Here is a 13675-nt window from a genome sequence, read left to right on the forward strand (position 1 = left end):
TACAGAGACAAAAATAGATTTTAGCAACTGCCTAATGCTGGAGTGGTGGTGGTGGTAGTGGTAAATGTGTGTGCAGGACAGGGAAAATAGGAGTAACTGCTTTTAGATATAGGGTGTCTTTCTGGAGTGACAAAGCTATTCTAAAATTGGTTATTCTAAATATACTAAAAACCTCTGAATTGGACATTTTTAATGGGTTAATTATACGGTATATGAAGTACATCTAAATAAAGCTGTTTAGAAAATAAAAGCAGTGGTATACAATACAGAATTAGGTTGCACTGACAACGGATTTAAGATTCTGATGCAGAAATCCCTTTGCCTTCCAAGGAGTCTCATTGAAAGTTTCAAGGCAAACTTCCATCTCTCTAAAGATAGTGTAAAACCAAAAATCCAGCATTGTTTTTTTTTAATTTTTTTTCAAGTTTTATTTATTTTTGAGAGAGAGAGGATGAGTTGGGGAGAGGCAGAGAGAGAGGGAGACACAGAATGAGAAGCAGGCTCCAGGCTCTGAGCTGCCAGCACAGAGCCCGATGCAGGGCTCGAACTCACAGACCGTGAGATCATAACCTGAGCTGAAGTCAGACGCTTAACCAACTGAGCCACCCAGGTGCCCCACAGCATTGTTTTAAAGAACAAAACTGAAGACTGTCAAAATAAGCCACTGTATCACTTAATCTAGTCATTTGTTTCATATCTGAAAATACTGATATCAAACAACATTAAAAGACAAAACAGATGTATCATAAAACCTAACTTACTCATATCAACTGAAGGAAAATGACAGCTGGAATATTGGCAAATAATAAACAAAAGTTTATAAAAAATCTAGCACAGACTTATTTCTGACAAGGAGTACTAGATATTAGAAAGGAAGGAAGGAATCCAAAAATGGTAGATAATTTTTAAAAATTTCTTTTAAAATGACTGAGCTCAAAAGAAAATAAAAAGATAATCCTCAGTTAAAAGATAAAACAAAACAAAAACCTGAACCCTACAAAGGAAGACAAGAAAGAAGCTGTTTTTCTTGGCCTTTGGTAGAGACTGAGGAGGGTTATTTCCCTAAGGATTTGCAATAATGTAGCACCAGCTTAAAAAAAAAAATGTAAACACATAATTTACATACACACAAATGCAGAGAAAGAGATTCAGAAATCCACATATTCAGGCACTAACAGAGGTACTCTCCAGGCATTAGAAGTATGTTTGTATTTTGTCATCTTTTCTAGTTTTGTATAGTATACAAGTATTGCTTCTAAGTATAGAGGTGCTTAAAATGAAATGGTTCTGGGATTGTTGCACAAATAAAACAAATTCTCTCTGGAGCAATACATCTTTGGCCCAGACACAAAGTATTCCCACAGACAAATCCCCTCCCACCCAAAATAAGGTCACAATTACACACACACACACACACACACACACACACACACACACACACACACACCATTGCCCCTGCTGCCACCACCACCGTAACAAACAGCAAACTGAAAACAAAATGCAGGTTCAGATCCCCACGGATCTGACTTCAGATTTTGGAATTATCAGGCATAAAATCTAAAATAGAAAAATTTTTTTAATTTCTGAAGAAATAAAGGAATTAAAAGAATTATTAATAACAACATGAAAAGGCAAAGATATAAAGAATCAAACAGAACTTCTACAAAGGAAGGATGTAATTACTGAATCGAAAGTTAATCAGTGGGTTAAACAGAACATCTGACACATATGAAAGGCAAAATTAGCAAACTGGAGAGATAGTCCTGAAAAAAATACTCAGAATACAGTACAAGACTGATAAGGTAAAAGAAAGTTTAATGAACATGGGGGATAGAGTAAGAAACTAATAAACATGTAACAGAAATACCTGAAGGATATCAGGCTAATATAAAAGGAAAGAGACATGAGAATAGACAATATTAGCAACCAGGAGATAAAGTTTAACCTAGGAACAAAAATTAGACTAATAGCTGACATCTCTAGAACTGAAAGGAATCCCGAGATAGAAGAATAAAATCTGTAAAACACTGAGAGAAAAGTAATTGTTAAAGAATTGCATACCCAATAAAATGATCTTTCAAGAACAAGGGTAAAATAAAGGCATTCTTGGACAAATAAAACATTGAGAAACTTTACCATCAACAAGCCCTCTTTAAATAAATATTTAAAGATATACTTCAGTAAGAAAATAATACCAAATAGAATTCTGAGGTACAAAAGAAAACCTTGTTGGGGGGGGGGGGCGGGAGGAAAACACATAGTTTGATCTAAAGGAACACTGAATCTATTTATTTAACACTACTTTCAGTATCTAATTTATGGGGTTTTTAAATTTATGGGGTTTTAATACTTTCAGTATCTAATTTATGGGGTTTTTAAAAAAGAAAACACAAGACAAGAACAGCTTAAAGATCATAAAGGGAAATAAATGGAGTTAAAGCACTCTAACATCATGGAACTATTACATAAAAGAGTAAAAATACCAAGTAATTTTGGCCTTTTTTTTGCTAGGTAAGAATGGAAGGTGTAATTTCAAGAGTGGCCTATAAAAAAAAAAGAAGTAGGATAAAAAACATTTACACCAGTAGAAAAAAATATGAGGAAACACTTATAAATGGTACAATTCGCCATAATAATTTAAACATTTAAAACTCATTTGCATTCAATCATAGAGCTTTCAACTGTATAAAGGAAAACTTGACACATCTATCATCATAATAAGAGATTCCAACTCATCTTTCTCAATAACTGATAGATCAAGAGACAAAATTAATCAGGCTATGGAAGTTTGAAAAATGCAATTAACAAACAAGCTTGCTCTGACTCTGCCCCCAAAAAACTGGAGAATACCTATCTTTCTGAAGCACACATCAAACTTTAATAAAATGTGACAACATAATAGGCCAAGCCAAGTAATTATTAACAAATGTCAAAGAATCAGTATCACAAAAGCCATTTTCTTTGACCAAAAATCAAAACCAAAAAAGAGTGCTTGAAAAATACCCTATGTTCAGAAATCTAAAGGCATATTTCTAAATACCTCAAGTGGAAAAAGAAATCACAAAACGAGAAAATGCAAAAAATAAATATTTTAAAGAATACAACATACCAAAATTTGTGTAATGCACCTATGGTGATTTGTAGAGGTGTCCTGATAGCCTGGAAAATGCTCATATTTAAACCACGAACTATGCATCTAATTTAAGTTTAAACAAGGACAATAAAAAGTACACTTTTCAAAGGCATAATTCAAGTAGCCTAACAAAGTGTTGCACTATGCAAGCTCTCAGAAACTGGGAACTGGTTTTAAAATTTCATAAAGTACAATAATTATTTTTAAAATTAGGTAATATGAAGTGTTTGCTTGTATCTTTAATATTGCGTAAGAAATGGATTATATCAATTCTACTCTATCTCCAGCAAATAAACCAGTATCTGACACATAATAATTAGCATTTAGTATATTCTAGGTAAATAATACCTTTTGTTATTATACAAAAAATATGAATACATAAACATTAATTATAATACTAAATGAAGAAAAAGGACCACTTACCTGGTAATAAAATTTTATCTGTCTCACCAAAATGGATAGATTATGAATTCTAAGTGATGCATCATTGTTGACCTTTTTATTTACTCTCTGACTCTCCGATTTAGGATTGCTGTAAGAAATTTTAAAAAAATGCTTTAAACTAAAATTATACTCAAATACATGTATCAACCTATAGGTGACTGAAAATAACCACATTAAAAAATGTGTATCCATCTGAATTAACAGAGATGACCCAAAGGACAGATGATGTGTTCTGTGCTTCTAATTAATATAAATGCATCTGATATTTCTAAGACAATGGCAAAATAAATTTGAAACATAAGTTACATATTTCTCTTCATTCTCATTTTGTTTCCCCATCTTCCTGGGATGAATAACCTCTTCTTTCTTTCAAATATATTTATTTCCATCACCCAAAATACATCTATTTAAATCAAGACTGTAGGATGCCTGGGTGGCTCAGTCAGTTAAGCATCCAACTTTGGCTCAGGTCATGATCTCACAGTGCATGAGTCTGAGACCTGCATCAGGCTCTGTGCTGACAGCTCAGAGGCTGGGGCCTGCTTAGAAATCTTTGTCTCCCACTCTTTCTGTCCCTTCCCCGCTCATGCTCTGTCTCTCTCTCTCTCTCTGTGTCTCTCAAAAATAAACAAATATTAAAAAAATTCTTAAATAAAAAATAAATAAATCAAGATTATAAAATATGAGCTAATAACCAAGAAATGGTGTATCTCCTCAATAGATAATGGGGACTATATGTGAGCAGCCACTGTTCCACAGAAGTTAAAGAATGCAGTTATGACACAGGTTAATACTTTAATCTTAGGTAAACTATACAGATTCAATGAAAGCAAATGGTTGAAGGATTCTGAAGTAGCAGAAACAGAAAAAAAAAAAAAAGTTAGACCATGGTTAAGAATGAGAAATTCAATCACAACCAAAAAAAAGGCAATACAAGTTAAAATACACAAGTGTGACTATATAAAACCAAAAAGCTTCTGCACAGCAAAGGAAACCATCAACGAAATGAAAAGTCAACTTATGGAATGGGAGAAAGTATTTTTCAAATCATATATCTGATAAGGGGGGTTAATATTCAAAATACATAAAAAGCTCATACAACAACAAAAAATGAAACAATCTGATTTTAAAATGGGCAGAGGAACTGAATAGACATTTTTTCTAAAAAAGACCTACAAATGGCTAATAGGTACATGAAAAGGTACTCAACATCAGTAATCAAAAAAACACAAATCAAAACCATAATTAAGAATCACCTCATGTCTGTTAAAATGGTTACATCAAAAATGTAAGTGATAACAAATGTTTTGGCAAGGATGTGGAAGAAAGGGAACTCTCGTGCACTGTTGTTAGGAATGTAAATTGTTGCAACCACCATGGAGGTTCATGAAAAATTAAAAACAGAACTACCATATAATCAGCAACTCCACTTCTCAATATATATGCCAAAGGAAATGAAAACAGAATCTCAAAAAGATATCTGCATGTTCACTGCAGTATTATTTACAATAGCCAACACAGGAAAACAAACTGTCCATCAACAGATAAATGCATAAAGAAGATGAGATACACACACCTTATATATGTATTAAAATTATTACTCATCCATGAGAAAAGAAATTCTGCCACCTGCAACAGTCAAATGGACCTTGAGGGTGTTATGCTAAGTGTAATAAGACAAACAGACAAATACTTATATTCTTTTTAAGAATAGGAAATTCAAGTGGTTGCACTAGAACAGAAGAGTAAATCCATGCCAGAACATAAGCAGGTAAGAGCTAGTTCCTCATTAGGGCAAAGAGGTCAGGCTGGATAAAGACATTGCAAAGTGAAATGGCAGACAATAAATCAGGACTCCCTATGCAAGGGCTGAATGCATATCATAAAGCAGGAACCTAAGCAGTTATTGGGACAGAGTACTATCCTATGATTATGACTTTAAATGCAGTACCTCCACACAAGAATGCAGAGAAGAAATTGATAGCTATACAACAGAGAATAGGAACTGAATAGAAACCTCTCATTCCTTAATCCTTCCCTTTTGTACTCAGTCCATTACAATCCTAATGCCTTCAATTCCTTCCCCAGACAGATTAGACTCTACGGTGCTATATTTTGGTAATTCTCAAACTTTTAGGCTCCAAACAACTTTTGTTTTCATGGGCTATATTTACTGTAACAGAAATTAAAACTGAGAAGATATCACGGTTACTTATTAAGTCATTTTTAAAAATAATAAATTTCACACTTAAAAATATCAAACAAAAAATTAATGAGAATAGCATTGTTTTACTATTTTTACACATCTCTTTATTTTTTTATATAACTTATTGTCAAGTTAGCTAACACACAGTGTATACAGTGTGCTCTTGGCTTTGGGAGTAGATTCCCATGATTCATCACTTACATACAACACCCAGGGCTCATCCCAACAATTGCCCTCCTCAATGCCCATCACCCATTTCCCCCGCCCCCATCAACCTTCTGTTTGCCCTCTGCATTTAAGAGTTTCTTATGGTTTGCCTCCCTCTCGGTAACTATTTTTTTTTCTTTCCCTTCCTCAATGGTCTTCTGTAAAGTTTCTCAAATTCCACATATGAATGAAAACATATGGTATCTGTCTTTCTCTGACTGACTTATTGCACGTAGTATTAAATACCCTCTAGTTCCATCCACATTGTTACAAACGGCAAGATTTCATTCTTTTTCATTGCCAAGTAGTATTCCATTGTATATATAAACCACATCTTCTTTATCCATTCATCAGTTGATGGACATTTGGGTTCTTTCCATCATTTGGCTATTGTTGACAGGGCTGCTATAAACATTGGGGTACATGTGCCCCCTATAAATCAGCACTCCTATATCTTTTAGATAAATTCCTAGTAGTGCTATTGCTGGGTCATAGGGAAATTCCATTTTTAAGTTTTTGAGGACCCTCCACACTGTTTTCCACAATGGGGCATCAGTTTGCATTCCTACCAACAATGCAAGAGGGTTCTCCTTTCCCACATCCTTGCCAACATCTGTTGTTTCCTGAGTTACTTTTAGCCACTCTGACTGGTGTGAGGTGGTATCTCAATGTGGTTTTGATTTCTATTTCCCTGATGATGAGTGATGTTGAGCATCTTTCATGTGTCTGTTAGTCATTTGGATGCCTTCTTTGGTAAAGTGTCTATTCATACCTTCTGCCCATTTCTTCACTGGATTATTTGTTCTTCAGGTGTTGAGTTTGGTAAGTTCTTTATAGATTTTGGATACTAACCCTTTATCCAATATGTTGTTTGCAAATATCTTCTCTCGTTCCGTTGGTTGCCTTTTAGTTTTGTTGATTGTTCCCTTTGCTGTGTAGAAGCTTTTAATCTTGAGGAGGTCCCAACAGTTCATTTTTGCTTTTATTTCCCTTGCCTTGGGAGATGTGTGAAGTAAGAAGTTGCTGCAACCAAGGTCAAAAAGGTTGCTGCCTGTTTTCTCCTCTAGGATTTTGATGTCACATATTTATGTCTGTCATCCACTTTGAATTTATTTTTGTGTATGGTACAAGAAAGTGGTCCACTTTCATTCTTCTGCATGTTGCTGTCCAGTTCTTCCAGCACCAGTTTTGCTAAACAGACTGTCTTCTTTTCCACTGGATACTCTTTCCTGCTTTGTCGAAGATTAGTTGGCCATACATGTGTGGGTCCAGTTCTAGGCTCTCTTCTCTATTTCATTGGTCTCTGTGTCTGTTTTTGTGAAAATACCATACTGTCTTGATGATTACAACTTTGTAGTACAGGCTAAAGTCTGGGATTGTGATGGCCCCAGCTTTGATTTTCTTCTTCAACATTACTTTGGCTATTCGGGGTCTTTTGTGGTTCCACACAAATTTTAGAATTGTTTGTTCTAGCTCTGTGAAGAATGCTGGTGTTATTTTGATTGGGATTGCACTGAAATGTATAGATTGCTTTGGGTAGCATCGACATTTTAACAATATTTATTCTTCTAATCCATGAGCATGGATATTTTTCCATTTTTTTGTGTCTTCTTCAATTTCTTTCATAAGCTTTCTATAGTTCTCAGCGTACAGATCTGTTACCTCTTTGGTTAGGTTTATTCCTAAGTATTTTATGATTCTTGGTTTGCACATCTCTTTAACATCTATTTTAAATTTAAAAAGCAGTCTTGCTCACCTTTTGCATTCATCTATTGTTTGTGGTATTTTGATTGACATACATGAAGAAAATTTAGCCTTACCAAGATATGTACTCTGAAATAAAGCAATAATTCTCTCCATAGGAGAACCTATGGAACCCCTGAGAGGATCCTCAAACCATATTCTGAGAATTACTGCTTTATTTCAACTATTATCTTGCCAGCACTCCCAACATATTGATCCTTTGTCATGTGACCAAACTCACACTGTCAATCTCCAACACTGGGCCAGTTCAACCATATTCAGTGGAATTGTTCACAACACTAGATGAGAAAATAATACAACCAAAATAAGCTGAATATCAAATAGGATAGAACAGCTAGTACTAAACTTGCCCTCTTGCCATAAAGAACTAGAAAACTAGACGAAACATAAAATAATTGTTTCAGACTTTGGACAGCAGGTAATACAAGGTTATAATCCCTAGCGAAGTAGTGAGGCACTTTACAGAATGAGGTATCAGGAGGTGTAGCCCAAGTCACACCAAACTTAAGGACACAGAGCTTAGACTTCAAGGAAACTTAAGTAACTAAAATTTTCAGAAAATAATACTAGAGACAAGGGAACTATCCTAATACACAAGAAAGCTCCAAATATATGCCCTTGAGATTTTCACTAAATACTAAGTTTGCCTGTGTACCCTAAATTCCACAAGACTGAGCAGAGGACGACCACAGGAATGCTGCAAACTAAGTAACAACCAAAGTTCACCAAGTGCAGGGAGAAATTCAAGTTCTGATCAGCCAGAGTGAAAAAGGAATCTTGAATAAACATCCACAACATTTAGTAAAGACCTCAGAAATATGTCTTAGAAGTAGGACTAATCTAGGGGTACCTGGGTGGCTCAGTTGGTTGGGCATCCAACTCTTGCTTTCAGCACAGGTTGTGATCTCATGGTTTCGTGGGTTCAAGACCCACATTGGGCTCTGTGCTGGCAGCATGGAGCCTGCTTGGGATTCTCATTCTCTCCCTCTCTCTCTGTCTACTCCCCACTTGTGCTGTCTCTCTCTAAATAAATAAATAGACTTAAAAAAAAAAAAAGCTAGCAGTTAAGTAAAAGCTATTCCAGAACCTCCCCAACAAAGCTTGTAAATAAGCCTTGAAAGGATCAAGATGATTACAAGCAACATGACAATCTGCCAAAATAAAATTCATCACTCCTTAAAGGATAAGATCCAGATACTCCATAATATAATGATCAAAATGTCCTCTCTACAATCAAAAATTACTCGATATGCAGAAAAGGAAAAAAAATGATTCATGACCAGGAAAGAAAAATGGAAAGTCAAAAGAAACAGACCCAGAAATGAAAGAGATCATAAGAAGATCATGAGAGATAAGGACTTTTAAAAAGCTATTATAAATACAGTGGACCCTTGAACAACATGGGGATTAGAGGTGCTGACCCCTTGGCATGGCCAAAAATCCACATATAACTTCTGATTCCCCCAAAACTTAATTACTAATAGCCTACTATTGATCAGAGCCTTACCAATAACATAAACAGTCAATGAACACATATTTTGTATATGTATATATACTGTATTCTTACAATAAACTAGAAGAAAAAAGAAAATTATAAGAGAAAATACATTTACATTACTGTATTTGTTGAAAATACCTGTGTGTAAGTGGACCCACACAGTTCAAGCCTATGTTATTCAAGGGCCAATTGTACATTAAAGGACTTAAAGGAAAGCATTAACATTATGTGGAGAGAAATGGAAACTACTCAAAAAAACCCAAATGGAACTTCTAATGCTAAAAGAAAAATTTTTTAAATAATAAATATATACTGTATCTGAAATGGAAAATTTACTGCATGTGTTTAATAGTAGACAAGAAACTGTAGCAAAAGATTAGAGAACCCAAAAACACAACAATAAAAAAATCCAAAACACAGGGAGAAAGAGGGCGAAAAGAAAAAACAGGCTGAAAAGAATGAAGTCTAAGTGATTTTGGGGGCAATATCAAACTTAGAGAAAAGTTGCAGGGATAAGTAGTCTTCTTCCTAAACTTCCTGAGAATAAGTTGCTAACCTGACACCCAATAATTCCCAAATATTTTAGTGTTTATTTTCTAAAAACACATATAATCACATATAAAAACACAAAATCATGAAATCAACAATAATATATCACTACCATCCAATCTTTAGACTCCATTCAAGTTTGTTATTCCCAAATAATAATGGATGTCCTTTACAGGAAAAGGATCTAATTCAGAATCACACTTTTCATTCAATACTCTGAATTTCCACTGTTAGTTTCTTTCAGCTTGGAAGAGTTTCTGTCTTTCCTTGAATTTCACGACCCAAACACTTTAAAAGGTTAAAGCCAGTTATTCATAGAATGTCCTTCAATTGGGTTTACTTGATTACACTGTGTCTGAGTTATAATTAAGTTCAGGTTGTGTATCTTTGACAGCAAAAACACAAAAGCGATGCTGTGCTGTTCTCAATGCATCCTAAGAGATGGTGCATGATTTCAATTTGTCCCATTACTGATAGTATTCCCTTTTATCACTTGATTAAACCAGTAACTGCCAGTTTTCTCCATGACAATCATTATTTTTCTTTAGTAATTATTAAATATTTTGTGAAAACATACTTTGTAACTATGTCAATAATCTGATCTTCAATTTATTTATTTATATCAATACACACTCATGGTTCCCTATAATATTCAATAGATCACCATCTATTAATATAATCACTCTGATAACTATTATAGATTGCCTTTCCATTTTGTTGATTGTTCTTTTATTGTACATAAGTTTTTAGTTTGATGCAATCCCATTTGTCTAATTTTGCTTATGTTGCCTGTACTTTTAGAGTCATATCCCTAATTGAACTCTTTTTCAAACCAATTTATAATTTTCTCAGTGAGGGGATGGAGAACTATTTACATTGCTACTGGAAGCCAAAAGAAAGCTGGAGTAGCCATACTTATATCAGACAAACTAGACTTTAAATTAAAGGCTGTAACAAGAGATGAAGAAGGACATTATATAATAGTTACAGGGTCTATCCATCAGGAAGAGCTAACAATTATAAATGTCTATGCGCCGAATACCGGAGCCCCCAAATATATAAAACAATTACTCATAAACATAAGCAACCTTATTGATAAGAATGTGGTAATTGCAGGGGACTTTAACACCCCACTTACAGAAATGGATAGATCATCTAGACACATGGTCAATAAAGAAACAAGGGCCCTGAATGAGACATTGGATCAGATGGACTTGACAGATATATTTAGAACTCTGCATCCCAAAGCAACAGAATATACTTTCTTCTCAAGTGCACATGGAACATTCTCCAAGACAGATCATATACTGGGTCACAAAACAGCCCTTCATAAGTTTACAAGAATTGAAATTATACCATGCATACTTTCAGACCACAATGCTATGAAGCTTGAAATCAACCACAGAAAAAAGTCTGGAAAACCTCCAAAAGCATGGAGGTTAAAGAACACCCTACTAACGAATGAGTGGGTCAACCAGGCAATTAGAGAAGAAATTAAAAAATATATGGAAACAAACGAAAATGAAAACACAACAATCCAAATGCTTTGGGACGCAGCGAAGGCAGTCCTGAGAGGAAAATACATTGCAATCCAGGCCTATCTCAAGAAACAAGAAAAATCCCAAATACAAAATCTAACAGCACACCTAAAGGAAATAGAGGCAGAACAGCAAAGGCAGCCTAAACCCAGCAGAAGAAGACAAATAATAAAGATCAGAACAGAAATAAACAATATAGAATCTAAAAAAACTGTAGAGCAGATCAACGAAACCAAGAGTTGGTTTTTTGAAAAAATAAATAAAATTGACAAACCTCTAGCCAGGCTTCTCAAAAAGAAAAGGGAGATGACCCAAATAGATAAAATCATGAATGAAAATGGAATTATTACAATCAATCCCTCAGAGATACAAACAATTATCAGGGAATACTATGAAAAATTATATGCCAACAAATTGGACAACCTGGAAGAAATGGACAAATTCCTGAACACCCACACTCTTCCAAAACTCAATCAGGAGGATATAGAAAGCTTGAACAGACTCATAACCAGCGAAGAAATTGAATCGGTTATCAAAAATCTCCCAACAAATAAGAGTCCAGGACCAGATGGCTTCCCAGGGGAGTTCTACCAGACATTTAAAGCAGAGAAAATACCTATCCTTCTCAACCTATTCCAAGAAATAGAAAGGGAAGGAAAACTTCCAGACTCATTCTATGAAGCCAGTATTACTTTGATTCCTAAACCAGACAGAGACCCAGTAAAAAAAGAGAACTCCAGGCCAATATCCCTGATGAATATGGATGCAAAAATTCTCAACAAGATACTAGCAAATCGAATTCAACAGCATATAAAAAGAATTATTCACCATGATCAAGTGGGATTCATTCCTGGGATGCAGGGCTGGTTCAACATTCGTAAATCAATCAACGTGATACATCACATTAACAAAAAAAAAGAGAAGAACCATATGATCCTGTCAATCGATGCAGAAAAGGCCTTTGACAAAATCCAGCACCCTTTCTTAAAAAAACCCTTGAGAAAGTCGGGATAGAAGGAACATACTTACACATCATAAAAGCCATTTATGAAAAGCCCACAGCTAACATCATCCTCAACGGGGAAAAACTGAGAGCTTTTTCCCTGAGATCAGGAACACGACAGGGATGCCCACTCTCACCGCTGTTGTTTAACATAGTGCTGGAAGTTCTAGCATCAGCAATCAGACAACAAAAGGAAATCAAAGGCATCAAAATTGGCAAAGATGAAGTCAAGCTTTCGCTTTTTGCAGATGACATGATATTATACATGGAAAATCCGATAGACTCCACCAAAAGTCTGCTAGAACTGATACATGAATTCAGCAAAGTTGCAGGATACAAAATCAATGTACAGAAATCAGTTGCATTCTTATACACTAACAATGAAGCAACAGAAAGACAAATAAAGAAACTGATCCCATTCACAATTGCACCAAGAAGCATAAAATACCTAGGAATAAATCTAACCAAAGATGTAAAAGATCTGTATGCTGAAAACTATAGAAAGCTTATGAAGGTAATTGAAGAAGATTTAAAGAAATGGAAAGACATTCCCTGCTCATGGATTGGAAGAATAAATATTGTCAAAATGTCAATACTACCCAAAGCTATCTACACATTCAATGCAATCCCAATCAAAATTGGACCAGCATTCTTCGTGAAACTAGAACAAGCAATCCTAAAATTCATATGGAACCACAAAAGGCCCCGAATAGCCAAAGTAATTTTGAAGAAGAAGACCAAAGCAGGAGGCATCACAATCCCAGACTTTAGCCTCTACTACAAAGCTGTAATCATCAAGACAGCATGGTATTGGCACAAAAACAGACACATAGACCAATGGAATAGAATAGAAACCCCAGAACTAGACCCACAAACGTATGGCCAACTCATCTTTGATAAGGCAGGAAAGAACATCTAATGGAAAAAAGACAGCCTCTTTAACAAATGGTGCTGGGAGAACTGGACAGCAACATGCAGAAGGTTGAAACTAGACCACTTTCTCACACCATTCACAAAAATAAACTCAAAATGGATAAAGGACCTAAATGTGAGACAGGAAACCATCAAAACCTTAGAGGAGAAAGCAGGAAAAGACCTCTCTGACCTCAGCCGTAGCAATCTCTTACTTGACACATCCCCAAAGGCAAGGGAATTAAAAGCAAAAGTGAATTACTGAGACCTTATGAAGATAAAAAGCTTCTGCACAGCAAAGGAAACAACCAACAAAACTAAAAGGCAACCAACGGAATGGGAAAAGATATTTGCAAATGACCCATCAGACAAAGGGCTAGTATCCAAAATCTATAAAGAGCTCACCAAACTCCACACCCGA

General features: G+C 35.1%; 1 protein-coding gene across 5 annotated transcripts in view; it reads right to left on the reverse strand.

The window, feature by feature from the left end:
- The window catches only part of CCDC88A (coiled-coil domain containing 88A), a 146875-nt gene that overhangs the window by 105897 nt on the left and 27303 nt on the right, over nucleotides 1-13675 (reverse strand). For all 5 annotated transcript variants that reach the window (XM_047068126.1, XM_047068127.1, XM_047068125.1 and 2 more), the window contains exon 3: nucleotides 3557-3665. In XM_047068126.1, coding sequence (XP_046924082.1) covers nucleotides 3557-3665 — 109 coding nt within the window. The remainder of the gene's footprint in view (nucleotides 1-3556; nucleotides 3666-13675) is intronic.

This window comes from Lynx rufus, unplaced genomic scaffold (assembly GCF_022079265.1).
Source record: "Lynx rufus isolate CCGP_SWC_20201006 ecotype Redwood Valley unplaced genomic scaffold, mLynRuf1.p SCAF_8, whole genome shotgun sequence".
NCBI classification, from domain to species: domain Eukaryota; kingdom Metazoa; phylum Chordata; class Mammalia; order Carnivora; family Felidae; genus Lynx; species Lynx rufus.